This window comes from Myxine glutinosa, chromosome 13 (genome assembly GCF_964187855.1).
Source record: "Myxine glutinosa chromosome 13, kmMyxGlut1.1, whole genome shotgun sequence".
Classification (NCBI taxonomy): domain Eukaryota; kingdom Metazoa; phylum Chordata; class Myxini; order Myxiniformes; family Myxinidae; genus Myxine; species Myxine glutinosa.
In genome coordinates, this window is record NC_136273.1 from 50,289,926 (window position 1) to 50,317,526 (window position 27,601).

Genomic DNA, 27,601 nt, shown 5'->3' on the forward strand with positions numbered 1-27,601 from the left:
TTAAAGACCCCGGAGGGAGGAGTGGGATTGAAGAGAGTGACAGAGTTTGTTCCAGAGGTGGGAGTAAAGAGGAATGAAGGAGTGAAGGTGAGCAGAGAGTCTTGATTTTGGCAATTTCACCAGAAGAGGGTTTAGAAGAGTTTGATTTTTTTTTGGCAGAAGAGTTTTTCTTACTTTGGGTTTCTTAAACCCTTGGAGTACGAAACCACCATGTAGATTTTTCTTATGCCTCCGCTGACAAAGTCGCCGAAGGCATTATGTTTTCTTTCGTCCTGCATTCCTAATTTCTGAGTTGTATCTCGGAGCCGGCTGGAACTTACATCCCTAGAAATACTAAACCACCATTTATGTTTTCTCCATTGTATCTGCCAATGTCCAAGGACCTTCAGAATGAAATTTTGCATCTGTAATGTGAATAAAAGGTATGTTGACCTTTGGGTTGACCCAATCATTTTTGACCTTGACCTAATTTTAAGGTCATAACCGAATTATATACATTTTAACATTCTCCACCAAACCCTGACTAAGGTTTGTCTGATCAGAACGAAATTCCCTTTGAGATAGCCTAGAGCAAGGTGCATTTATGAGTTGAAAGTCATCATACCTATGAGTCAAAGGTCAAGGTCAAATGGCAGTCTGAAAAAAGTAACGTGGTAAAGGTCAAATGGTGGTCTGAAAAATGTAACGTGGTAAAGGTCAAATCGCGGTCTGAAAAGAAGAATTCATTTTGTTTTTGTTGCCCTCAATCTTTCAATGCGGAATCTTAAAGACCACTTGGCCTTCCAAGATGTTCCTGCATGATAATAATGTACCTGCACTAAAATTATGTGCCTGATATTTGATTAGTGTCCTTGACCTACCTTTTTAGCATTTTTGTGACCTAATGAACAAAAAACACCTTTTTGGTCATAACTTCTTTTTCATGATATTGAGTTTTAGGAATAGAATGTAGATAGGGACCTATTTTCTTAATTTACTCTCTATTCCTAAATGAGGAAAGTCAAGGCCATATTGTGGCACAGAAAAACACCGCCATCACTGGATCACGGGCAAAAGGGTAAGTAGTGGGCGACCACTAAGGGTAATCCAGGGATTGCTTTCTGATCGCAGATATCTAGTTGCTTTTCTTATTGTGTGTACTACCTTCCATATATATATATATATATATATATATATATATATATAATATAAAACCAAAGCAAGGCCCTTCCTACCCGATAAATGCAACACGGTATTAAACGCCATGTGTGCATGTGTACTGCTTCACCTATGACCCGGATGGCTTGAGCCGAGATCATACTGGAGTCTATAAAGACGAGGATTTGAAGGCCACAAGTGAAGGACAGTGGAGATGTCAACCATGGTTTCGCTCTTGTTATGAGGACGACATACCATACAATCGTTTACTTGTGACCATGCTCACATGGTCGGTTTAATACTGTGTTGGACCTCCTAACTTGATGGAGCAGTGAGGCACCGATCACAGCCCATACAGCCGAAGCTGCCTGTTCTGTGAGCAGCAATGGCCGTCTGCCCCACGAGCACATTGCCTTGCCATTCAATACTCTTCTGGAACATTTCACCAAAGAGCAAATACAAAGGGCAGTCATTTCATTTAAACATAATGGATATTTTGTTCAAAGTTACATCTTACCTTATTTGGTGAGACTTGCATGGATGTTGGGAATTTTGCTTTGACATCTTTTTGAATGTTTGTGATTATACGTTGTGATTCTCCTGTATCTAACCCTGATACGTTTTCTTTCCTTTTTTTTCTTGATGCTTTCCATGGATACCTCCATCAACTTTTAAAATAAAAGTCTAGAAGAGTAAGTGGCCTTTTTATGTTTTCACTTCAAAACATAGACATTATTCATTTGGGGAAGAGGTGGTTCAGCCTAATGATACTGAGAATGGTGTCGAATATAATTCTATATTGTTGATTTATTATAGTTTTGTGCGTGATGCTAACACATAGTATATGGTTTATGTAGTTCAAAGAGTTGAATTGGCTATATGTATGGTCTTCTCTTGCGGTAAAAGATTCTTCCATTTAATGAAAGACATTGCCAATGCACTCCAGTGGAATGCCAGCAAGATATGACCTCATTCACTGGTCGCACTACAATACTGTCAGAGTTGATCATAACAAATATGATGGATATCTGTCAAGCTTGTCTCACACATTGCAGAGATGCAATTTATTTCTTTATCAATATGCAAGTACACCCACAGCACAAAGCTTCCTGTTATTATCCTCTGTGAGGTATATAAATTACAGTCGATCTTCGCTCAGGTCCGTTCATCTGTGATGGACGCAATAAAAGCATAGATTGACTGACGGATGTTGGGATTCCTCCAAATGCCTTTCAGTTTAGTATTAAACAGCAGTAGCGACTTTGAAAAGGTAATCATATGTGTTTGTGGTTTATAATACTTTTTACTGCTGGTGGGCTTGCCCCCACCAAATGCCACAATAAGCTATTTATTCACGTTAACATGGCGTTTCCCCCAGGAGGAAAAACTCCTTGGGGAGAGCAGATATTATTAGAATTAATATTGTTTTGTAATAACATTAATATTATGCTATTATTATTATACGCGTTGTTATTACTTTTGTTATTAAAAGCCGCCTTGGAAAAATTCCATGATGGGCTTGCTTAATATGGATATACACCTCAACACGCAACGCCCTTGGTGGGGAAAACCCCTTTGGGGAAGGGGACAAATGAAGTCACTATGACCTTCATTATGTGAACCTTTGTCCTCCTCTCAAGTTTGGTTGTGATGGGATATGTAGCGACCGAATGTATTGCTGTCAAAAAAGTCAGATAGAGACAGACAGACACAAAATTGTGTTTTCAGCCTTGTTTTTTGTGTCTATGAACAAAATATCTCAAAAAGTTGTGGACGTATTTGTACGAAACTTGGTGTACAGGTTGGGTATGTGACGAGGAAGAATTGATTCACTTTTGGTAAAGATTCGAAGCCGGATCTGGATATGGGATTTTTAAAAGTGATTCTTCACCATTGGAAGATAGGGCCAACAACGATACATAGCAGGATATCTCAAAGAATTGTGGACGGATTTGGACGAAACTTGGTGGACCGGTTGGGTGTGTGACAAGGACGAATCGATTTAATGTTGGTGAAGATCCGAATATGGATACGAGATTAATTTAATTATTTGAGTGATATGGCTAAAAACGATATGTAGCATGATATGTCAAAAAGTTGTGGACGACTTATGACAAAACTTTGTGTGGATGAGTTTGTTAAGTGACAATAACAAGCTGATTTGATTCTGGTTCATGTCGGATCCAGATCTGACGCATCAGTGGGAAACAAAACGTAAACTGTTCAGCCTGGCGGAGGTATACTCTCTATCGAGTGCCCTTCTAGTTATGATATATTTCTCCCCTCTTTTATTTTATTTTCCTCTATTTATTTTCCCCCTCTTCTTTCTCCTCTTTTTTTTCCCCTCACCCTTTTATTCCACCATCTCTCCCCCAACCCCCCTCTTATCTCTGCCAATTCACTTCTCATCCTCCCTTTTATTTTTTTCACCTCCTTTTTCTCTACTCTATTTGCCTCCTCCTTTTGTGCTATTTCCACCCCCCCCCCCCACCCCTCCTCTTTGTCCTTTTTACTACCTCCTGCCTTTTTCTTACTTGCTAACCCAGTTTTAGGACCGGCAGAGAAGATAACCGAGAAGGAAGTTGAGGAAGCGATAAAAGCAACGAAGAGTAGAAAAGCGGGAGGGCCGACGGGAGTTGTGGGAGATATGTTGAAGGCAGCGGGAAATTGGGGTGTGAAGAGAATGACAGATCTGCAATCTGGTGGTGAAAGAAGGCCGCGTTCCAGTGGATTGGGAACTGAGTACCCTTGTCCCTCTATACAAGGGGAAAGGTGACCCTCTGGAGTGTGGCTCATATCGAGCGATAAAGTTATTGGATTATGGAATGAAGGTATTGGAAAGAGTGTTGGAGAGGAGGATAAGGAAGAAAGTGAAAATTGATGAAATGCAGTTTGGATTTATGCCAGGAAGAGGAACGACAGACGCGCCTTTTAATGTGAGGCAGTTGCAGGAGAAGTACATGGAGAAGAGGAAGAAGTTGTTTCTTCGGTTTGTTGATCTGGAGAAAGCATTCGATAGGGTTCCACGTGAAGTAGTGACATGGACATTGAGGAAGTTAGGAGTGGAGGAATGGTTGATCAGAGTAGTGATGGCAATGTACAAAAGAGCGCGCACAGCTGTAAGGACGAAGGATGGGAACAGTGGTGAGTTTGAGGTGAGGGTGGGAGTGCATCAGGGGTTGGTACTAAGTCCACTACTATTTGTAGCTGTGATGGAGGTGCTGGCTCGGAACGTAAAGGAGGGTTTACCGTGGGAGTTGTTGTATGCAGACGATCTGGTGTTGATTGCAGAAAGTATGGATGGACTGAAGGAGAAGATGAACAAGTGGAAGGAATGTATGGAGACAAAAGGTCTGAAGGTGAATATCGGAAAAAGGAAGGTGATAGCAAGTGGTGAAGTGGAAAGAACTGGGAAGTGGCCGGGTGCTGTGTGCAGGAAGGGTGTCGAGTGAATTCCATTCAATGTGCAATGTGCGCTGAGTGGGTTCATCAAAAATGTAGTGGTTTGAGAGGGTCATTAACCAGTGTGGCAGCTACATTCAAGTGTAAGGTGTGCACAGAGGGAGCTGCAGATGGAGGAAATGTTGAGTTGGATCTTGGAGACGGCGTGAAGCTGGAAGGTGTGAAAACATTTTGCTACCTAGGAGACATGCTGAATAGAGAAGGTGGATCAGACTTTGGCAACGGTTGCTAGAGTGAGATGTGCATGGAAGAAGTTTCGGGAACTGAGTGGCGTGCTGACGAGGAGGGGAGTGTCGTTGGAGCTGTAGGGAAAGGTGTATGCTGCATGTGTGAGAAGTGTTATGATTTATGGGAGCGAGACATGGGTAATGAACGTAGAGCAGCAACGAAGGCTTTAAAGGGTGGAAATGCAAATGGTTCAGTGGATGTGTGGAGTATCGTTGAGAGTGAGGAAGACAAATGATGAATTGCGAAAGATCGTGGGAATAGAGCCTGTGATGGATGCTGTGAAGAGAAACAGGTTGAGATGGTTTGGTCATGTGTTGAGGAAGGATGAAAGTGACTGGTTGAGAAGAGTGATGGAAATGAATGTAGAAGGAAGTAGAGGACGGGGAAGACCGAGAAAGACTTGGCTAAAGTTGGTCGAAGAAGAAATGCGGGCAAGGGGGTTAACAAGGGGAGATGCAGAAAATAGGGGAAAATGGAGAATATTGTCATGGGGGGACCGCAAGGCTAACCCCCGCTCTTGCAGGGAAAATGGCCTTAAAATGCCTGTTGTTGTTGTAACCCACCAATGCTGTGGTCATACTATAATGGAGCAAACGTGGATGTTGCCAAAACGCCAAAATTGGCGTGTGGTGGAAATAGCTCCCCCATTGGTAGACTGTATTACAAATTTTCTTTCTTTATCTTGTGATATTGAGTATGATATGTTGTGATCAATGTCCTTTCTTTAAAAATGACAAAGATTATAAAGTGCATTTCCAAGACCGTGCCGTAGCACATTGCCCACCACAGGTGGGCCGAGAAGGGTACTCCCACCCAGAAGGCAGGAGTGCCACCCTGCTCGTACTCATAACCAAAGGCAACATTTTGTTATTCAATGGAGTTCTAAAGGTTGGCATTTCTGGGTATCATACATGTCTATATCTAACCCTACAATTGTATTTTTGTTTCTATCTATGTACGTAATATAGATAAATGAAATGTAAACATATACTCGTATATTATTTCCGTACTTTATTTTGTTACATGTTGGGACTAATTTTGCTTCCAGGGCTCAAAATAACTGACTGCTTTGACAGTAATTGTCGTCGATGCACCAACCCCTTGCCGCAGTGCCCCTCAAAATGTTTCAAACTCGTGACAGCAATTGCCTCTATGCAATTGCCTCACCCAACTGCCACCACTCCCCGTCTATCGATCCTACTTTCAAAGCTCAGTATGATCTCCGACCTCCAACTCTGTTTGTCGTACACAATGGACGCTCTCGTATCCAAATATTCATGTTTGCGGAATTCCCATATCCGAACACTTTCGTGGAGCAGTTAAAATTTCAAATTTGCGTGGCTCGCAAGTACAGTGTGGCGATCACAGCTGTGATTGGCCCTCCACCCGCTAATTGGCCACCCTGCTTGTCGTCTGAGATGCCACCCTGCTTGTCGTCTGAGATGCCACCCTGCCCTCACCCCGATTCTCGGATTCTCTCTGTTGTAAGCAGTTGTGCGTGCTTTATGTCGATCATTTTATCTCATTATTACTTGGTTTTATTAATAATGGGTTGTTTACCCTTCCCATGTCTGGGTTTTAAATGTTCCAAACGACCTGAGGAAAGGTTCCACTTGGAAACTAGAACGGCCCTCAGTGGAGCGCATCCCTCCACCAAGCTGAACAATTGACATTTTGTATCCCACTGATAGGCCAGATCTGGATTTGGACCTGAACCAAAATCGAATCGGCTTGTTTTTGTCTCCTAACCAACTCATCCACCAAGTTTTGTCACAATCTGACCACAACTTTTAGAAATATGCTATATATCGTTTTATGCTCTATCACTCATTGGTGAACGATCACTTTAAAATTTTCGGATCCGTATCTGGATCTTCACCAAAAATTGAATCAATTTTTCCTTGTGACATACCTAACCTCTCCTCCAAATTTCATCTAAATCCGTCCACATCTTTTTGAGATATACTCTTCACAAACAGACAGACAGGGGTGAAAACATAACCTCCATTCACTTCTGGTGGTGGAGGTAATGAGTGTCCACTGGTATTATAATCGACATAACCCCCAACAGCAAACCTGAACTGCAATTTAGAATTGGTCAGGACGCCAACACAAAAAAAAAGATTGAAGAAGAAGCGACTAAAGTGGAAACAAATTGTACACCGATTGACCAAATGTTCAGGAAAGAAAATGTTAGTTTCTGTAACTCTAGCCTGGCATTGGCTTAGCGGTTAGGATCCGTTATCATCTGCTCACGTCCAGATTCGGGAGCAAGGTCTATGTCGATCGCACTTCAAAATCATAATTGTACAGAGGAATTTCTGAAACCTCCTACCGACCTTACGACACCTGCTGGGACCTCAAAACATTCCACAGAAGGTTATTATATTTCCTTTTAGTAAAATATTCAACTGTAATGATTACTAAATGCGTCCCCCTGTCATGTGACCAGATCCTCAGCTATGATTGGTGTACGTTTGTGGTGACATTCATACGGACAGACAAACGCTGTTCTAGATGGCGTTGCTCTCCAGGCTACGCCATAAAGCAACCCAGTATTGAACATGTCCTCAACCATTTCTCGGAAATGCATTTACCGGTCTTGTTCAAACTTGGCCCACAGATAATAAATGATGGCATACTTATGCACATCATTTTTTTCGAGATCAGATCCTTAATGGCCGACCGGTCAGACAGCATTTTCAACCGAATGATAATTTTCTATTGCATACAGTTATATAATTTATTTTATACATAAATAAATATTATTAAATGTTATACTGTTTGTGTAATTCAGTATATCTCCTCCACAATATATGAACATTGAATCCATTCTGTGCGAAATTTGCATTCCTAATCAAAAACATGATACATGTCACATGACCAACGATCTTACACAATATAACTTCATGACCCACATCATTAATATTGTCACGCGGACCCTTCCCGTTAATACCAGGGACCGCGGATGACCAGAACGGATTTACTTGAGGCGACGACCAAACACGGATTTTGCTATTGCAGCACGGGAAGAAGAAGAGAAGAGGAAGAAGCGGGAAAAGCACTTACCTGGAGCGCGCCGACTGCAGCTCCAGTCCTGCTGGGAATTAATGAAAAACGGGAATGCAGGGTAAAATGTACAAAAATAATGATTTATTCACTGACCCGATACAATGAAACGCGACGGCAATCAAATAAACTAAATCCTATATTGGGATCCCACACACCAGACTCAACCACAGGACACAGGAATGAATTACGAAAATAACTGTCCGTCGTGTTCGTGGTGAAATGTGGTGTGTCTTAACTGTCTGTCGTTCAATGCAGTGTATCGTCCAATGGTGCTCCAAACTCCGGTGCGGAAAAATCCTCCGTCCGCCTCGCACAACTCGCTAGGCCCGAGCCAACGCCCTCTCCGTTCGCACGAGGTCCCGTTCACCACGCTAAGCTCCAGAAGCACCGAGCACCGAGCACCGCTCCAAGCACCACGAGCGAACCGTCAGCCCGATGAAGAGAAGTGCAGGGACCAACAGATGTCGTACAGCGCCAATAGACCAGCGAAGAAGAACGGCAAAAGGGGAGAGAGAGGGCCAAAGGAGAGCAATTGCAACTGCACGCTATGAAAACCCAAGAGAGCTGCTAAAATGTCATGCAGCACACTTTTATAACCTGGGCAGTGACGTCAGCCTTGGCGCGCCACCAACCAGTGCCTTCCACCGAACCTTCCAGCTCCTTCCCTCCAATCACACGTTCCCTGTGGCATGGTCATAGCTCGTGGTGTAGCTGACGGCGGCCACCTGGCGGTGCCCCGATCTGGCTTCTTCCGAAGTCGTTGTAAGGGAAGGGAATTTAATTACTGTGTGTGCTAAAGGGCCTATCTTAGTGTTTATATGGGTATGCATTGCCATAAGGGACAAAGGTTTGATTACCAGGTGTAACACACAAAGGTTGTTATCTTTAATCCCTACAACTACCTAACACACGAACATCCTGGTATGTTCACAGGTATACTCCTTAACCGACAAACCGCCTACACACAGAAAACTTATTACAGGGCAGATTCCTTATCGCGACAGACGAAGCATGTTACCTATTCAGATCTACCTGACTCTAGATATTGCTCTACCCCACCGACATAACAATATTCTTGACTGAATAACCCAATCGTACGCAATCTTCCATGTCACATGACCACTCAAGTCAGTTGTGCATACACATACATCTTGTAAATATGGGCTAACTCAACTCCGTACAGCAATATTATTAAAACTACGGGGGCTATGACATTGTATGTCTTTTTCTCCTTGCTTCATTAGTGAAGTAGCTTAACTTGTTATCAGTGGTGTTGGCTTAGCGGTTAGGGTTCCGGCTTGGCATCCTAGGATCCTGGGTTTGAATCCCGGCCGATTGCTGAATTAACGCCAGGGGGGTTGACTCAGCCTGTCATCCTTCCGAAGTCGGCAAATTGAGTACCAGTTCACTTGTAATTCCCAGTGTGTGTCGCAAGAGGTGACTAACAGGGTTGGCGGCAGGAAGGGCTTCCGGCCATAAAACATTGCTTTAAAAGGGGGACCACGGTGCCCGAAAAAGGCCAACCCCTGCTCTGTGGGGAAAAATGGCCTCTAAACGTGGTTCTGTAAACTCTGCATGTAGAAGACTCAATTGATTGGCACCTGGCACTCAAAAGGGAGACCCTAGAAGACCAAAGAATATGCAGAGGACCAGAATCCTGAGCTGGCGGTGAAATGATGGTGTTCTAAAACCATAAGATGACAATGCCCATGTGGGTATATGAATGGGCACTCGACAAAAAAACCATCCATATCTGCCACTGAAGTGGAACTTGATGAAACCAGTAGTGAGGGAGTAATGAAGAGTGTGAGTTTGTGACCTGTTAATCACCAAGATTGATTTTGATTTCTTTTCACATTGAGCAAATTTTATTAAATCTATATAATCTGTACTTATCGTTGATGTTTTTATGAAAGTCTTGAATCACTACATTGCTTCTGGGTTGGAATGATGTTTTTCCTTGTTGATCCCTCGCCCCACCCCCATAACTGCTTTGGTGCCCCTGAAAACAACTGTTCAACGAAGGCAACGTTGCCTTGCTCTTTGCTTCGGGTGATGAATTTGATCTATTCCTCGAGTTTATAACACAAATGTCTCTGGCAGGATTCACAAAGCAAGGTGACCGGCTACAGCCTGCATCAGCTGCAGGGAAACAAACAGTATGGTAGCGAGAAGACCGGCTTTCTGATGAAAAAGAGTGATGGGTAAGCAATCAAGCTTGATAAGTTACCGTATGTTTGAAGCCACTCAGTGAGCACGTTTTCTACAGTTGACTGCTTGTCCTTCAGCAAATACACTTCCTTTAGGGTCTTTGGAGACCCCACCGCCCTCTCCACTATCCAGCTTCCTGTGCTGGGAAATGGCTTTCATCTGAAACCCAGATGCCCATATGCTAAATCGAGGTTAGGTGCCAGCGGGGCGGGGCCTTTATGCCTTTCTCTTCACAAGATACTGTTCTTCATTGTTGATCCCAAATGCTCATAGCACCGGTGTTAACTCCCTCCCCCCCCCCCTTTGATAGTGTAATTTACAGCAACCATTTTATTACCTTTGCCATTGAAGGTGGATGGAGGTTATGTGTTTCACCCCTGTCTATCTGTCTGTCTGTCTGATTGCGAGCCGGATATCTCAAAAGTTATGGACAGATTCAGACGAAACTTGGTGGACAGGTAGCGTATGTGACAAGGAAGAATTTATTCGATTTTTGTGACGATCCAGATCTGGATATGACGACACTGGTTGACAACATTTGACTTTTTCTCTCAACAAAGATGTCAACACACTTTTCGAGACCAGTTTTGCATGCTGATTCCAAATGAGTTTTTAGTTTTCCTCTATCAAATTGACCAATCAAATTTGAAAGGTTATTGTGTAATTAGGCAACTACCTTTCAGATATCTCAAACTTCTACGTGCTAGAGGAAAACTAAAAACAGATTTAGAATAAGCTTCCCACGAGCTATCTAGCCCACGTATAATTACATCTGATGAAATTGACTTGTTGGTCAGTGTAATTTTTTGAATTTTAAAGTGATTCTTCACCATCGAGAGATTGGGCCAAAAACAATATATAGCATGATATTTCATAACGTTGTGGACAGGCTATGACACAACCTGGATGAGTTGGGTAGGTGACAAGAACAAGCCGGTTTGATTTGATTCAGAGATCCGGCTTATCAGTGGGATACAAAACGTAAACCGTTCAGCCTGGTGGAGGTATGCGCTCTACTGAGTGCTGTTCTAGTTGTGAACAGATTTGCTCATATTAGAGTACTGTACTGTGCATATTGTTACGTTTGTGGAGGGTAGGCAATGGAATACCTTAGTCCAGGTAGAATTGTATAGGTAGTGTGCTCCGACTGTCATGAAGAAGAAGAACCCCCATGTACCATAAGTAGGGTTCCGTTTAGACCAGATGTCGTGTAAGAGTGCATCTTTGTCCCCATGATGAGGAGTCGGGTTATGTTAATTAGTTAAGCATTAAGGGTAATTAATCCCCTGTATGTAATCGCCTCTGTACTTTCCCCCTTGTTCCTTATGACACACACCACACCCGCCATGCACTCCACACCTAAAATAAACATGAAATAAAAGTAACCGGAAGAAGATATTGAACAATACCGCTGGCGCCGCCACCTGCCACATTGCAACATCAAGCAGGCAGGTCGATGAGGCCATGCCCCGAAGAGCAGTGATTGGTCCGGTATGGTCGAGCGATGAGAGGGACTCGCTGATTGGAGCATGCACAGGGGTCGTCGGATGACGTCAGAGCCTTGAGAACAAAAGACTTGAATCCCGACATTTTGTCCTCTTGCGTGGGTACAGTCAATTACGAGCAGACGCAGTTTATATCCTCTTACACCTGGGACATTCATCGCGAGTAGACGTATCTTCCTCTTGACCCTGGCTTTGATCGTGTGCGGTCGCAGTTCGTGTTCTTGGTCCCGAGATTGAACACCAGCGGTCGACATCATTGCGGTTCGCTTGGTTCAGACAATCATCGTTGGCGGTCAAAATCGTGTTTTATCGGGTCCTGGTGTTCTGGGCTGGGAAAAAGGCAGACAAACTCTCTCCTTAGTGTTTGCTCATGGCGGTCGCGCTGGTGCCATGTGCGGATTGAGCGGAACGACTGGCCTCGGTGGGGCTGAGCAGGAAGGAGCGTGGGCCTGTTCGTTTCACTGCCGCCAGGGTGTGGGGACCGCTAGAGGAGCGCACGGAGTGCAGGCAAACGCACCACACAGACACAATAATTGCTTTCATTTATTTTCCCCTTGTGTGTATTTGAGTCCGTATGGAGGATCCTCAACTTGGGAATATTTTACCGTGCATTCTTTGTTCCCTGCATTTATTTTTATTAAACCATTATTGTTGCATTTGAATTGCTCGCCCTGTCCTGTTTATCTGTCGGTGATTCAGAAAACCACCCATGCCGTGTACGCCGTGCAGGTAAGCCTCGTCACTCTCCACCACTCCTCGCGCGTATAAAGAAGGTTCGCCATTGTTGACTGAACGCCTCGGAGTGTAAAGCTTGCTCGGCTAATCCGTCCCCAGGGGTGTTCACCCCGGGAACACGACAATATATTATGAGAGTACAGCATTAGTTGGTGGATGATAAGGATCCCATCGTATATTTTGTGAAGAGGAGGTCAGCTATTGCTAGCATTATAGCCATCATCTAAAATTGAGTAATATGCGTTGGAGTGATGACCTATCCAGGATTGTGACTCTCGCTAAGAACCTGCTTTGGTAGACACGATGCTCTATATTAGAGCATGGTGCATGATGATGATGATGTTGATTTGAGTTCACCAATGTGCCGGTGTGGATCGATTGAATATAGAACCTTAGGATTTTCCGTGAGTCCGCATCATGATTTGACATTCTTCTATGTAAATTTTTATTCTTGTTCAGCACAAAGCAACCCGAGAAATGCCATTGTATAGCGATACAATTAGGTAGATTATTTGATATACCTTTTTATGTTTTTTTAGGATCCGCAAGGTGTGGCAGCGGAGGAAATGTGCAATCAAGAATGGCTACCTTACAATCTCCCATGCCACGGTGGGATTTACACTGGATTCTGTGCACTATAACAAGATAAAGTCCACATGTACTAGTATAAAATGATGCAGAATTGATATTCTCCGACAGTCATACGTCAATAATAATACTGTATAATCTCATGACGGAAGGTGTAGATGCTGAGAGTGCTTAACACTGGTCATGAATGAATTTTAGAGCTGAGAATAGACTTTGAACAGGTTGATGTGCCATCACAGGTATCCCATATAGCCCATATAAATTACCACCCCCAAAAGTGAATGTGTGGTCATTCTAAAGGGTTCCTGCTGTTGAATAATTTTTTTTAATGTTACCGTTGGAAAGCTAATGATCTAGTTGCTTGGTTTGGAAAGCTAATTAATTCATTTGCTTGTAACAAAAATTTGTCCATTTAATCAGAAAAAATGCTCGTCTTTCCGGCAGGGAAGAGGAAGAAGCAGAACCTGTAGCTTTAATGTCGCGATTCTAATGGTACAACGGCAGGAATCTTTAAAATGAAGCGTGACTGATACGGAAGGAGCACACAAAAGTATACATAGTTATACTTCTCAAAGCAATATCAAAATGTAGAATATTACATGGAAGGAACACAAACGACAACTACAGCCACGATGACAGCAGCTACAGCAACTACATATTATAATCTAGGACGGCACTCAGTAGAGAGCGTACCTCCGCCTGGTGAACAGTTAACGTTTTGTATCTCAGAGTGGACCAGAAACTCACAATACAGAATCACATTCAATCAAAATCAATCACAGGAATCTCCACAGGTCCAGTCTTTCATACCCTGGTCTACCCCTCGTTTTTGGCCATATCACTCAATGTTGAAGAATCACTTAAACATTCTACTAGCTGGATACGGATCCAGATCTTCACCAAAATTGAATCGATTCTTCCTTGTCACACACCCAACCAGTCCAACAAGTTTCATCAAAATCCATCCATAACTTTTTGAGATATCCTGCTATGTATCGTTTTTGGCCCTATCTCCCAATGGTGAAGAATTGCTTTAAAAATTCTAGTAGCCGGATCCGAATCCTGATCTTCACCAAAATCTAATCATTTCGTCGGTGTCACATACGCGACATCTCTGCCAAAGTTCGTCCGAATCGGTCCGCAACTTTTTGAGATATTTTATTCACAAACGGACAGACAGGGGTGAAAACATAACCTCCATACACCTTTGGTGGCGGAGGTAAAGATCAATGTTTCACGTGTTTCACCTCATTTTACATCCTCATTGAGATTCACATTGAGACATGCAATGTATTTGTGAATTACAACATGTTGTCTTTTGATTAAATCCATCTGCGAAGCGACGGTTATGCACGGCTAGTGACTCGTGTGTAAAGAACTGTTGTCTCGCAAATAAAAATACAAATCTTTCAACCATTTTGGTCCATGTATATGGGTGGTGTGTTGCCAAGGAGATTACCCTCCTCCCTGAAGGACATGACTGAGTCAACTGGGTTTTTAACCAAAGATCTGAAAGCTGCTTTTAAATCTTGGATTCCAGAAGATTCGAGTGCTAATCTTCAATACTGCTATTTTCGATCAGGCTTCATCTCGCAACCTTTGGGATGCCAGGCCAGTGTCCTCACTTTGAGGCCACCGTATCGAATTAGTTTTGTTTTCACACTTCGTTTTGGAAATAGCTGTTTTTGCCCATTGTTTCCATTTCTCGTAGGCGAATCGTCCACCAGCAAAACTAAATCTCCTCACTTGCCAAGTGAAACCGAATGCGGAAGAGAAAAAGTGCTTCGATCTTATATCTCGTAAGAAAGTCTTAAAATTGCCTGTTTGTCATTACAACGGCCCTTTTTATCGGGTGCCTTGTTGCTGGTGCTTGACTGTCGGTTCAATTATTTTGTGCGTTCAGACAACAGGACGTATCACTTCCAAGCCGAAGATGATCAAGATTGTCAGTAGTAAGTTTTTGTTTGCCTACTTTCGTGTTTTCTACTCACCTATCATATTTTAAAATGTTGCCTCGTATCGGTACCCGTTTTGAATTCAAATAAGATTTTCACCTTTGGCACCACCTGTTACTTTACAACCACATTATTCTCTCCAATGAATTCTGGGTTATCTTGATTATTTTTTAAAGCAAGTGGTTTCCTTAAACAATTTTTCACTCGTTAAAGGTGGACTTTTTATACAAAGTCATGGCTGATCGTGGAAGAGCTCGCATCCACAACGAATCAGGACACAAGGAACAGCAGAAATATGGGGATTGGGGACAACGGCCGGGTTGAGGGATAAAATAGAGGGAGACGGATCAATGACGGGAAGGGAGGACACAGATGGAATAAGATGGATATAGAAGCAAACTCTCAGAAAGGAAAAACTGGAAATTTATAGAGGTTGGCTTGGGGGTGTGGATGGTACTAACAGGGTTGGAAAATGTCATGGTTTTGGATGGGGGTCCAAAATGGTGGTGAAAAATCTGAGATGGTGGTGAACAGCTGTTGTGAAGACCTGGAGGGAAGGATGAGATTGAAGAGAATGTGGAAGTTGGTTCCACAGGTGGGGCAAAAGAGGAACGAATGAGTGGATGTGAGCAGTGATCTTGGATTCCTGGATTTTAAGAGTTTCACCAGAAGAGGAATGTTGGTGGACATCCATCAAGTGCCATCCAAAAATCTGGGGGGACAAAGCATGGAAAGTGCAGAGGCAAGACGAGGAGGCCGTAGAAGGCAAAGAGACCATCGACCTGTCTGCAATGGCAAATTGACGGGCTCACAGACTGCTTTATTGCTGGAAATTCCAATGATCTTTAAGGCCTTAGTTTCCACGACATCAAACTAAGCAAGGTGTAGGGCAGGGGCACAAGCCCAGAGAGGAGTGCAGTACTCCATCTAGCTGTGGATAAAGGCCTAATAGGTGCATATAGAGTTCAGGTGTACCAAAGAGGGACTTTGCATGACAGAGGACGGAAACCTCTCCTCAGTGAAAGACACATGATAGCCGGCTTGGAGTTTGCAAAAAAGCACCGAAAGGACTCTCAGACTGTGAGAAAAGATTCTGTGGTCTGATGAAACCAAGATTGAACTGTTTGCTTTCCGTCTGGCCACTCTGTCATAAAGCCCAGATCGGTGGAGTGTTGCAGTGATGGTTGTCCTTCTGGAAGTTTCTCCCATCTCCACACAGGATCTCTGGAGCTCAGCCAGAGTGACCATCGGGTTCTTGGTCACCTCTCTTACCAAGGCCCTTCTCCCCCGATTGCTCAGTTTGGCCGGGCGGCCAGCTCTAGGAAGAGTCCTGGTTGTTCCAAACTTCTTCCATTTAAGAATTATGGAGGCCACTGTGCTCTTGGGAACCTTCAATGCAGCAGAATTTTATTTGAAGGCTTCCCCAACTCTGTGCCTCGACACAATCCTGTCTCTGAGCTCTGCAGGCAGTTCCTACGACCTCATGGCTTGGTTTTTGCTCTGATATGCATTGTCAGCTGTGAGACCTTATATAGACAGGTGTGTGCCTTTCAAATCATGTCCAATCAATTGAATTTGCCACAGGTGGACTCCAATCAAGGTGTAGAAACATCTCAAAGATGATCAAGAGAAATGGGAGGCACCTAAGCTAAATTTCAAGTGTCATAGCAAAGGGTATGAATACTTATGTCAATGTGATATTTCAGTTTTTTATTTTTAATAAATTTGCAAAAATTTCTAAAATGCTGTTTTCTCTTTGTCATTATGGGGTATTTAGTGTAGATTGATAAGGGAAAAAATGAATTTAAACGGTTTCAGCATAAGGCTGCAACATAACAAAATGTGAAAAAAGTGAAGGGGTCTGAATACTTTCTGAATGCACTGTGTACGGCTTGGCCATTGGAGATGCACGGATTGCACACAGGTGTGGTGCATGACATGTAAAGCTTGACGTAGCAAGACTGGCTGGCTTTTGCAAATTGAAAACTAGCTCCATTAGCGACACCCTACGTAAATTACATGATGCATGTAATGTAGCAGTTCCACTTTTTTGCCGCATTGCTTTGTTCTTTTGGGTTTGCTGCCGCGGTCCATGCCGAGTTCTGTACGGACCAGCACTCGATGATTTTACCAAAGTTGGCAGCCATAAATATTTCTTATTTTTGGAATGTGTAGTCTTTAAATCCTTCACTTTGGAGTTTATATTACCTGCTTATGCTTGTAATGTGGCTGATTCTACTCTGGTTTGCCCTGCCATGTAACAGTTCTTTTTTGTGTTTGGAGGCACCCTAACCCTAACTCTAACCCCAATAACTCATGGAGTGGGTCCCAGTGTCTGGCCGCCTGTCTGCATGTTACCATTTGCCGAAAACATCTCCTCACAAATTACCTGACCAATTATGGACCAAATTTGGTACGATACATCAGGACAGCAAGGTGTCATTTGTGCTCCCCATGCAAATGCACCCCTATGAGGGGGATTAAAGGGGGGTTTTGTCCCAAATATTCGTATTTCATTCAAAAAATCTCAGAAATCGCAAGACAGATCCAGACCAAACTCGCGACGAGGCATCGGGACCATGCCCTAACCTTAAGTTGTGCTCCTCATGACCGTATCTCCCCATCGGCCCTCTCCCCGAATCCCTCATAATTCACTAAAATACATTTTCCTCACAAACTACATGGTCAATATGGACCAAATTTGGTACAATACATCAGAACATCAGGTCTCATGGGGTTTGTGGTGCCCATCCAGATCCGCCCCCGATGAGAGGCTAAAAAAGGGGTTTCACCTCAAATTCAGGTAATTTATTTTACAATCTTCTCAGAAACCGTGGGGAAATAACCGTCAGGCCCACACGGGGCTATTTTTTTAATTATAGGAAACCATGTTCCGTGTGCTTATATTAATTAATGAGATGATTAATAATATAATAATACACCTCACTGAAGAGAAAAACTTAGTCTGCTGGACATTTCGGATTTCTTAACAGTAGTTGTGCTGCAGAGCGTAGTGGCTGAGATTCACGAGCGGAAACAGCTGAGATGTGCAATAGGAGGTTTGCCAGTTGAGATGCAGGCAGGAAGTGGGTATGGATTAGTTCTGTATTATAGCAGCTTAAAGATTGCTATGTTCATCATAATGCTTTTGCGCCTATCACCAGCTGTCAAATTTGGTGTTATTATTCCTTGTTGGAGAATGAAGAGAAATGACCCAAAAGAATCTTCTATTTTTTTTTTCTATTTTTATTATTATTTTTTCTCCTTTTTGTCCTTGGAACCCACAGCTGGATCCACGTGCTGACCAACAGTAAAGATGAGGCCTTGAATATGGCTTTTGGGGGAGAGTCGACAACCGAAGAGAGCAGCAGTGCCCGAGAACTCACCAAGGCCATAATTGCTGAGGTACAGCGGCTACCCGGAAATGACGTTTGCTGTGACTGCCGAACACCAGGTGAATTAACCCTCGTCACATCCTGTCCTCTGACTTTTCACTGAAAAACTGTGCCATGACTTATAACGCGGTTATTGGGCCAAATCTTTTCCAAGTAATTTTTTATACCATCATTCCGGCAGATCCGACGTGGCTGTCCACGAATCTCGGAATCTTGACTTGCATCGAATGCTCAGGAATCCACCGTGAAATGGGTGTGCACATTTCTCGCATCCAGTCTCTCACACTTGATGTGTTGGGGACTGCTGAACTGCTGGTACACTTTTCCTTCATTTTATTGCCTTTCCTTTACAAAAGGCCCATCCCAGGCTATCGCTCTCTTCCCATGCACAGACTGATGTAATCAAGGTAGATATTTTTCGGTACCAACGTTGCTAATTCATTTTGGGTTTATCTAAGGAACTAAGGACCGTCTTTACATAATGTAGGTAAAAGGGGGGAAGGGGATGGGGGTTCAGGTTAAGTCGAGGACTCCGGCCGAGAATCCCAGATGGTGTGGAATTGAATCCAGGACTCTGGGCTCGAACCACAGAGGATGTGGAATTGAATCCATGCTAAATATTGCAGTGCTGGGATTCTTTGCTTTGGGAAATCTGTGCTAATCTCAGGAAAATTGTGAACATAAAGCACTGCCCGGTCTGGCTTACATTTAATGCCAGTCCACACCTTATAGTTGACTCATTGCCCTTGAAGCAGCTGGGTATGGGTAATAAAATAGTGCGCCTGCCATATGACCTTAATTGAACAGAATGTAAAAGCAATGATGACCTTCTCATCATTTATTTGGGTTGTTGCGATACCGAACGATAAGGATGTGCGTGCATTTACACTACTCATGACAATTGACTGATGCTCTTTTGGATTAAACAACAATGACCGAGCCAAGCTGTTCGAAGCCTACGACACAATATACACACACACACACACACACACACACACACACACACACACACACACACACACACACTGGTGGGCTTTCAGGCTATGAGTGCACCCACTCTGTACATGAGCTGCTGGAAGGGTTATGTTATCATCCTCTCTGGGGTATATAGATTACAGTACATGTAGACTCGGGCCTCTAGACCGTCAGGGGTGTATTCAGTTAACAGTTTTTCGCGGAGTGCTTTACAAGAGGCTTAATCGTTCAACCAAGCACTTCATTCAAAACCGTTGATAAGGAAAGGCTGGCTTGGCAAGCGCTAGCTAGCTGCTTGGTAACTGAACCCGCAGTGCAGTAATCTTCATCCTGATGAAGCAGCACTTACATGGAAGGAAGGACCAACAGGAAGGAAGAGAAGATTAATTGTGATTCTTAACAGGGGATTACATTTTATCTGTTACCACAGTTTTGTTGTGTGTGTCTGTCTGTCTGTCTGTCTGTCTGTCTGTCTGTCTGTCTGTCTGTCTGTCTGTCTGTCCCCTTCTCCCTCCCTCTCTCTCCCCCTCACCCTCCCTCTTTCTCCCTCTCCCCCTCTCTCTCCCTCCTCTCTCTCTCTCTCTTTCTCTCTTTCTCTCTTTCTCTCTTTCTCTCTTTCTCTCTTTCTCTCTTTCTCTCTTTCTCTCTTTCTCTCTTTCTCCCCATCTCTCTTTCTCTCTTTCTCCCCATCTCTCTTTCTCTCTTTCTCTCTTTCTCTCTTTCTCTCTCCCCATCTCTCTTTCTCTCTTTCTCTCTCCCCATCTCTCTTTCTCCCCATCTCTCTTTCTCTCTTTCTCTCTTTCTCTCTTTCTCTCTCTCTCTTTCTCCCCATCTCTCTCTCTCTCTCTCTCTCTCTTTCTCCCCATCTCTCTCTCTCTCTCTCTTTCTCCCCATCTCTCTCTCTCTCTCTTTGTCCCCATCTCTCTCTCTCTCTCTTTCTTTCTCCCCATCTCTCTCTCTCTCTCTCTCTCTTTCTCCCCATCTCTCTCTCTCTCTCTTTCTCCCCATCTCTCTCCCTCTCCCTCTCTCTCTCCCTCTCTCCCTATCTCTCCCTATCTCTCCCTATCTCCCTATCTCCCTATCTCCCTCTCTCTCTCCCTATCTCTCCCTATCTCTCCCTATCTCTCCCTATCTCTCCCTATCTCTCTCTATCTCCCTCTCTCTCTCCCTATCTCTCCCTCTCTCCCTATCTCTCCCTATCTCTCCCTATCTCCCTATCTCTCCCTATCTCTCCCTATCTCTTCCTATCTCCCTCTCACTCTCCCTATCTCTCCCTCTCTCCCTATCTCTCCCTATCTCTTCCTATATCTCCCTATCTCTCCCTCCCACCCCCCCCCCTCACCCCCCCCCCCCCCCCACGCCCTCTGTCTCTTTTCTCTTCTTTCTCAAATTCCCGTATAAGTGAATTTCTGCCCAACCTTTTCGGAGGAGATAGTGTGACGTACAGACAACCAAATAGACAGACGGACTACAATGTCCCCCCGGTTTTTTTTTTTTAAACGATGTGGAGGGTAAAAATTTGATGTCATTATTCCTTCATGTTAGACAATTTTGTTGTATGTACTCCAGTTTGCTCAAGTTAAACTTAACAAGATTAAAAGTACCAAGCAAGATGCGTTCATAAAGTACCAGGTATACTAAGACACTGTTGACTTGACGTCTCCTGCACTCTTTGTGTTTTCTTTCATTAACATCTGTCTGCACATTTCCTCTGTTCATCCATGTTCATTACTGTTGATGCTTGCATTTGCTGCCTGTTTGTGCCTGGTCAGCTAGCAAAAAGCATTGGAAATGCTCGCTTCAACCAGATAATGGAAGTAAACCTTCCCTCGGGCCAAGGAGTGAAACCGACTTCAATAAGTGATATGTGAGTGCTTTTCCTCCTGTATTATTGATTCCATATGGTTCTCACTTTGTCTTTTGAACCGTTTAGTTAACTCTTCTCCAAACGGGCAGGCATCAGTGAAGGCCTAATTCACACTTGCTCAATGCTCTGTCTTTGAACTTTTCAGGAATGCACGCAAGGAGTATATTGTTGCGAAATATGGAGAGCGGAGGTTCGCCTACCATCCTGCAGGTCCCACCGCACTTTGTGATGCCCTGCATAAACGGGACGTTATTGCCCTATTGGAGGCCTTTGCTGGTGGAATTGATCTCGCCGAGCCTATGACCAATATTGGACAGGTATGATATCATAATAAGTACAAAAAATGGTTAAGTTAAAATGAGTTAAATGGACACACTAAACAGAGATGGTAAAGAATATTTTTGGTGAAAGGCTGAAAATCACTATCTTTGTCATTTTGGTCAAATGTGGCAAGAAATTTGAGCACATCTGATCAAAATCGAAACACTTCTGAATGTTCGAAAACAGCATTCTTCTAACTAATGTCAACCAAGGCAATGTGGGTAGGCCATAAAGCAAGGTAGACAAATGCATGCTGTCAAAATCAATCCAGCGCTGAAGCACCGTACTCAAGCACAGGATTGTTTTGTTTGTTTGGCCCGATAAGGTGAGTGTTTATTTTGAAAAAGAAAATGATTCTTAACCATTAAATGTAGTGTGCTTTTTACTAAAAGTGTTCTGGGCTCTTTAGAGGCACCTCCGGGACACAAAGGTGATCCCGGGGGAGGAGGCTGTTTCACAGCACCACTTGGTTGTCTGCGACATAAGGGTGAAAGGTGCGAGGAGAGCTCGGCGGGTGAAGTACCAACCGAGAATGAAGGTGTGGAGGTCGAAAGAGGTGACAGTAAGGGAGGCATTAAAAGAGAGGCTGAGTAGGGCAGAGGATGATGTGGTTGAGCTTGAAAATGGTTGGATATCAATGAAAGATAGTCTGTTGGGAGCCGTTGGTGAGGTATGTGGATGGACAAAAGGACCACCGAGGCACTCGGAAACATGGTGGTGGGATGATGAAGTTGGAGGGAGAATTGACGAGAAGAGGAAGAAGTTGAGGGTGTGGCAGAGGGCGAAGGGTTCGGGAGCAGAGGAAGCAGAGCATGAAAGTTGTAGGGCTGCCAAGAAGGCTGTGGGGGGAGAGGTAGCAAAGGCGCAGGAGGCATGTGGGAGAATGTTCGGAGAACGCTTGGATTCAGAAGAGGGTCAGAGAGCGGTATTCAGGATTGCAGGGCAGATGGCGAGGGAGAGGTGTGATGGGGGTGGGTTGCTTTGGGGATGAAGTGGGACGGGTCGTTGTGGACCCAGATGGAATTAAAGGAAGATGGAAAAGATATATAGAAATACTGTTGAATGCAGAGAATGAATGGGATGGCAACATAGAGAGTGGCCCAGTTTTGGGACCGGCAGAGAAGATGGCTGAGAGGGAGGTTGAGGAAGCGATAAAAGCAATGGGGAGTGGAGGGGCCGACGGGAGTTGTGGCGGATATGTTGAGGGCAGCGGGACGTTGGGGTGTGAAGAGAATGATGGAGATCTGTAATCTGGTGGTGAGGGAGGGCCGCATTCCAGTGGATTGGGAACTGAGTACCCTCGTCCCTCTATGCAAGGGGAGGGGTGACCCTCTGGAGTGTGGCTCGTACCGAGCGATAAAGTTGTTGGAGCATGGAATGAAGGTATTGGAAAGGGTGTTGGAGATTAGGATAAGGAAGAAGGTGAAGATCGACGAAATGCAGTTTGGATTTATGCCAGGAAGAGGAGCGACAGACGCGCTCTTTGTTGTGGGACGGTTGCAGGAGAGGTGCATGGAGGGGAGGAAGGGGTTGTTTCTTGGGTTTGTTGATCTGGAGAAAGCATTTGATAGGGTTCCACCCGAAGTATTGACATGGGCATTGAGGAGGTTGGGAGTGGAGGAATGGTTGATCGGAGTGGTGATGGCAATGTACAAAAGAGCGCGCACAGCTGTAGGGACGAGGGATGGGAACGGTTGTGGGTTTGGGGTGAAGTTGGGAGTGCATCGGGGGTCGGTACTAAGTCCACTACTATTTGTAGCTGTGATGGAGGTGCTGGCTCAGAACGTAAAGGAGGGTTTACCGTGGGAGTTGTTGTGTGCAGATGATCTAGTGTTGATTGCGGAGAGTATGGATGGACTGAAGGAAAAGATGAACAAGTGGAAGGAATGTATGGAGACAAAAGGTCTGAAGGTGAATATCAGAAAGACTAAGGTGATGGCAAGTGGTAAAGCATGTGGTGAGGTGGAAAGAGCTGGGAAGTGGCCGTGTGCTGAGTGCAGGTTGGGTGTCGGAGTGAACTCCATTCAATGTGCAATGTGCGGTGAGTGGGTTCATCAGGGGTGCGGTGGTCTGCGAGGGTCATTAACCAGTGTGGCAGCTACATTCAAGTGTAGGGTGTGCACAGAGGGAGCTGCAGATGGAGGAGGTGTTGGGTTGGATCTTGGAGACGGCGTGAAGCTGGAAGGTGTGAAAACATTTTGCTGCCTTGGAGACATGCTGAATGGAGGGGGTGGACAGACTCGGCAACGGTTGCTGGAGTGAGGTGTGCATGGAGGAAGTTTCGGGAACTGAGTGGCGTGCTGATGAGGAGGGGAGTGTCGTTGAGGCTGAGAGGAAAGGTGTATGCTGCATGTGTGAGAAGTGTTATGATTTGTGGGAGCGAGACATGGGTAGTGAACGTAGAGCAGCAACGAAGGCTGGAAAGGGTGGAGGTGCGAATGGTTCGGTGGATGTGCGGAGTATCGTTGAGAGAGAGGAAGACAAATGATGAATTGCAAAAGATGAAGGGAATAGAGCCTGTGATGGATGCTGTGAAGAGGAACAGGTTGAGATGGTTTGGTCATGTGTTGAGGAAGGATGAAAGTGACTGGTTGAGAAGAGTGATGGAAATGAATGTAGAAGGAAGTAGAGGACAGGGAAGACCGAGAAAGACTTGGATAAAGATGGTGGAAGAAGAAATGCGGGCAAGGGGGTTAACAAGGAGAGATGCAGAAAATATGGCAAAATGCAGAAGATTGTCATGGGGACCGCAATGCTAACCCCCGCTCTAGCAGGGAAAATGGCCTTAAAATGCATGTTGTTGTGTTGTTGTTGTTCTGTTCTCTTTAAAATAATGATGGAAAATTGCGTCATTCCCATCGGTGGTGTGCTGGTGGCATTCCAGGAATTGTTATTGTTCTTTGTGACCCCTTCACAAAGGACAAAGACAAGATAAACTATAACGGCACTTGGTAGAGCACATACCTCCGCCAGGCTGAACAGTTTACGTTTTGTATCCCACTGATAGACCGGATCTGAACCAAAATGGAATCAGCTTAATCTTGTCACCTATCCAACTCATCCACCTAGTTTTATCCGAACCAGTCCACAACGTTTTGAATTAACACGCAATATGTCGTTTTGGGCCCTATCCCTCAATGGTGAGGAATAGATTTGGAAATTTAAAGAAATTATTGTATCCAGATCTTCACCAAAAATCAATTCGTCCTTGTCACACACCCAACCTGTCCACCAGGTTTCGTTCAAATCTGTCCATAACTTTTTGAGATATCCTGCTTCACCAAAATTGAATCACACAGTATGGGGGTCATGATCTAAGCCTCCAAGGCTTGTACTGGAGGTGACACACACACACACACACACACACACACACACACACACACACACACACACACACAAATATACACAACACAAGACTGTTAGACGAGACAACCAGCCATTGACCTTGATGGAAGTGTTGTCACTTCCTGGGATATTCTGAGTATCAGTGATGTCCCAACAATGGTGTCGCTTTTCTCACCGACTCAACGGGGCATTTCTGAAGGAGGAATTTCCTTCTCACCATAGATGCCAACCTATGTGGAATGTCCGTGCTCTTAACCTTTTAAAATGCTGAACATCAAGATAGGAAGCAGCACGTACCATTTTTGAAGTCTTTGCTATGACTTGGCCTGGGTTTGAACCACTGACCCCCCAGACTCGGACTGAATGCTCTAAGCATTATGCCACCAAGTCTGGTCTCCACATAATATAATCCATTGGTAAGTCGTCCTGTCCGTAGCTAGTTAAGACCAGCCTTGGACAAGTAGCCGAGACAGCTTTTACTCCCGAGGCGAGCAGCCGAAAATGGCGGTTATTTTGTCGCTCGCAGAATGAAGGAAGACGAAACGTTTACCTGGCGAAACACACGGGTTTAATCCAAAACCACAACGAATAAACACGACAGTAAATTCAACAAATAACTTAATGAAAATAAATGCAAGACGAAAATGTCAAAATTAATGTTGAGGTTTTTTTTTTTTTTTTTTTTTTTTTTTTGTTTTGTTTTGTATACTGAATCGAGGCTCGTGAAAGAGCTAACATTTACTTCACAAACAAATCAACCAGACAAACAAAATATATAAAAAGAGGGAGCGGAAAACAAGATGGGGAGAGAAGGTGAAGCACACAAACACAACATTTGAGAGCAGGGAGATGTGTGGAAGGGAGAGGGCTTGGGGGGAGGAGGCATGGGAAGGGAGGGGGGGGGTGGAGGGAGAAGTATAAAACACAAGGACACCAATGACTTCCAGGACAGAAGTTGGTATTTCAAAAAAGTGGAATTGGGGTGAAATTAGCGGGGGTAGAAAAGATCAAGGTTTTGGATGGGGGAAGATAAGAGATGGTGGTGAACAGCTGTTTTAAAGACCTGGAGGGTGGAGTGGGATTGAAGAGAGTGAGGGAGTTTGTTCCAGAGGCGGGAGAAAAGAGGAATGAAGGAGTGAAGGTGAGCAGAGAGTCTTGATTTTGGCAGTTTGACCATAAGAGGGTTGCAGGCAGATCTTGTGCGACCTGTAGGAATATTTGCGGGACAGAGCCCAGAGAGAGCTGGGGGGGGCAAGGCCAGAGAGGAGTCGGTAGAAGATGGAAAGACCACCAACCTGCCTGCGGTGAGTGAGTGAGAGGCCCTTGGAGTTAGCTTCATCGCGGGAGATTCCAATGATTCTGAATGCTTTGGTTTCAACAGCGTGAAGACGAGCTAGGTTAGACGAGACATGATGGGAATCAGACGAGAGGTGAATTAAATTCTACTTTTAGGGACCCTCCTCTCCACACAATCTCAAATATGAACAAGGGGAAAGATAAGATAAATAAAATGTTCCTTTTTATAGTGCACTCAGCTCGTCGTCCCAACGAGTACTTTGGTGAGGTCGGCAGTGGTGGCCAAGTCCAACGCTTCCCACGCTTGAGTGCCCAATATGGCACCGGCCGACGCCACGAGCGCACCGAGCCGTGAAGCGGGCAGCCAAGACGTCCTCCTCAATTCCTGGCCAGCCAGCACAACACGGCCCCCAGCCTCCCCGAAGAGCACCACAGCCGCGCCAAAACCTCCTCACTCCGATATTGGTAAAGCTCCCAAGAGCTTTCCTCACAAGCGCACACACACACCAAGCTCCTTCTTCAGCCCCAAGAGACACACCCTTCTTCTCCCTGGAAGCTTCTCCATGACGTCACACCGACCAATGGCAAAGCTCTTTCCAAGTCACTCTGTGGCCCTCTCGGCCAATCATGAACTTCGGGGTGTGGCCTCACAGCCTTCTCTTGCACACCCTTCGGACCACTCTGGGGGCGTGGCCTTTTTCCTTATTAGGTCCATTGGGCGGGGCTTACTTGCCAATCGGCTCTGCCTGGCTTGCAGTGGATGGTTGTTGTGGTTTAATGGAGGTTTTCATGGCCGGCCTTGTAAATGTAAAACGTTAGGGGAAATCACAGAGGGAAAATCACATACTGGGGAAAACTAACCTCAATCCCTAACTAATTATCACTGCTTCACCCCTCATGGGAAGACATAAACAATCTTAAGCTACAGTCTCCCTAATTAAGTACATCGAGATTTCTCTTACACATCCATGGTCCATGCTATAATTATGCAATCCTACCTATACTATGGGATTCCTCCATTTACCCCAACAAATGTAACAGTATTTAGCAAGAATGAGATTGTATATGGTGGATTGGACAAACAAGGTAAGCAGCCAATACTGACATGACATGCATACACTGCCACAAAACTCTACTGTTCCACACCAGTGCTATGCTTCACCATTCAATGCAGCCACAGTGCCATGCACATCATCATCATCATCATCATCATCACCACCATCATCACCACCATTATAATCACTGTCATCCTCATCACTGTCATCATCATCATCATCACCATTGTCTTACGGCCGTTTCCATACTTGGCATTTGTTAGCCTGTCCCCCTACACAGCAAGAGACGGAGGTGTGTGTGTGTGTGTGTGTGTGTGTGTGTGTGTGTGTGTGTGTGTGTGTGTGTGTGTGTGTGTGTGTGTGTGTGTGTTTGTTTGTGTTTGTTTGTTAGTGTTAGTGAGCCCGTTAGCCCTTCCTCTGCACAGCAAGACAGAGATTTGTAATCGTGTGTGCG

At 44.5% G+C, this 27,601-nt stretch overlaps 1 protein-coding gene across 4 annotated transcripts in view; it reads left to right on the forward strand.

The window, feature by feature from the left end:
- Positions 1 to 27,601, forward strand: part of LOC137438919 (arf-GAP with SH3 domain, ANK repeat and PH domain-containing protein 1) — a 201,654-nt gene that overhangs the window by 135,800 nt on the left and 38,253 nt on the right. For all 4 annotated transcript variants that reach the window (XM_068134393.2, XM_078767435.1, XM_078767434.1 and 1 more), the window contains exons 10-17: positions 10,003 to 10,103; positions 12,890 to 12,959; positions 14,650 to 14,737; positions 14,842 to 14,890; positions 18,181 to 18,347; positions 18,470 to 18,603; positions 21,036 to 21,130; positions 21,276 to 21,447. In XM_068134393.2, coding sequence (XP_067990494.1) covers positions 10,003 to 10,103; positions 12,890 to 12,959; positions 14,650 to 14,737; positions 14,842 to 14,890; positions 18,181 to 18,347; positions 18,470 to 18,603; positions 21,036 to 21,130; positions 21,276 to 21,447 — 876 coding nt within the window. The remainder of the gene's footprint in view (positions 1 to 10,002; positions 10,104 to 12,889; positions 12,960 to 14,649; positions 14,738 to 14,841; positions 14,891 to 18,180; positions 18,348 to 18,469; positions 18,604 to 21,035; positions 21,131 to 21,275; positions 21,448 to 27,601) is intronic.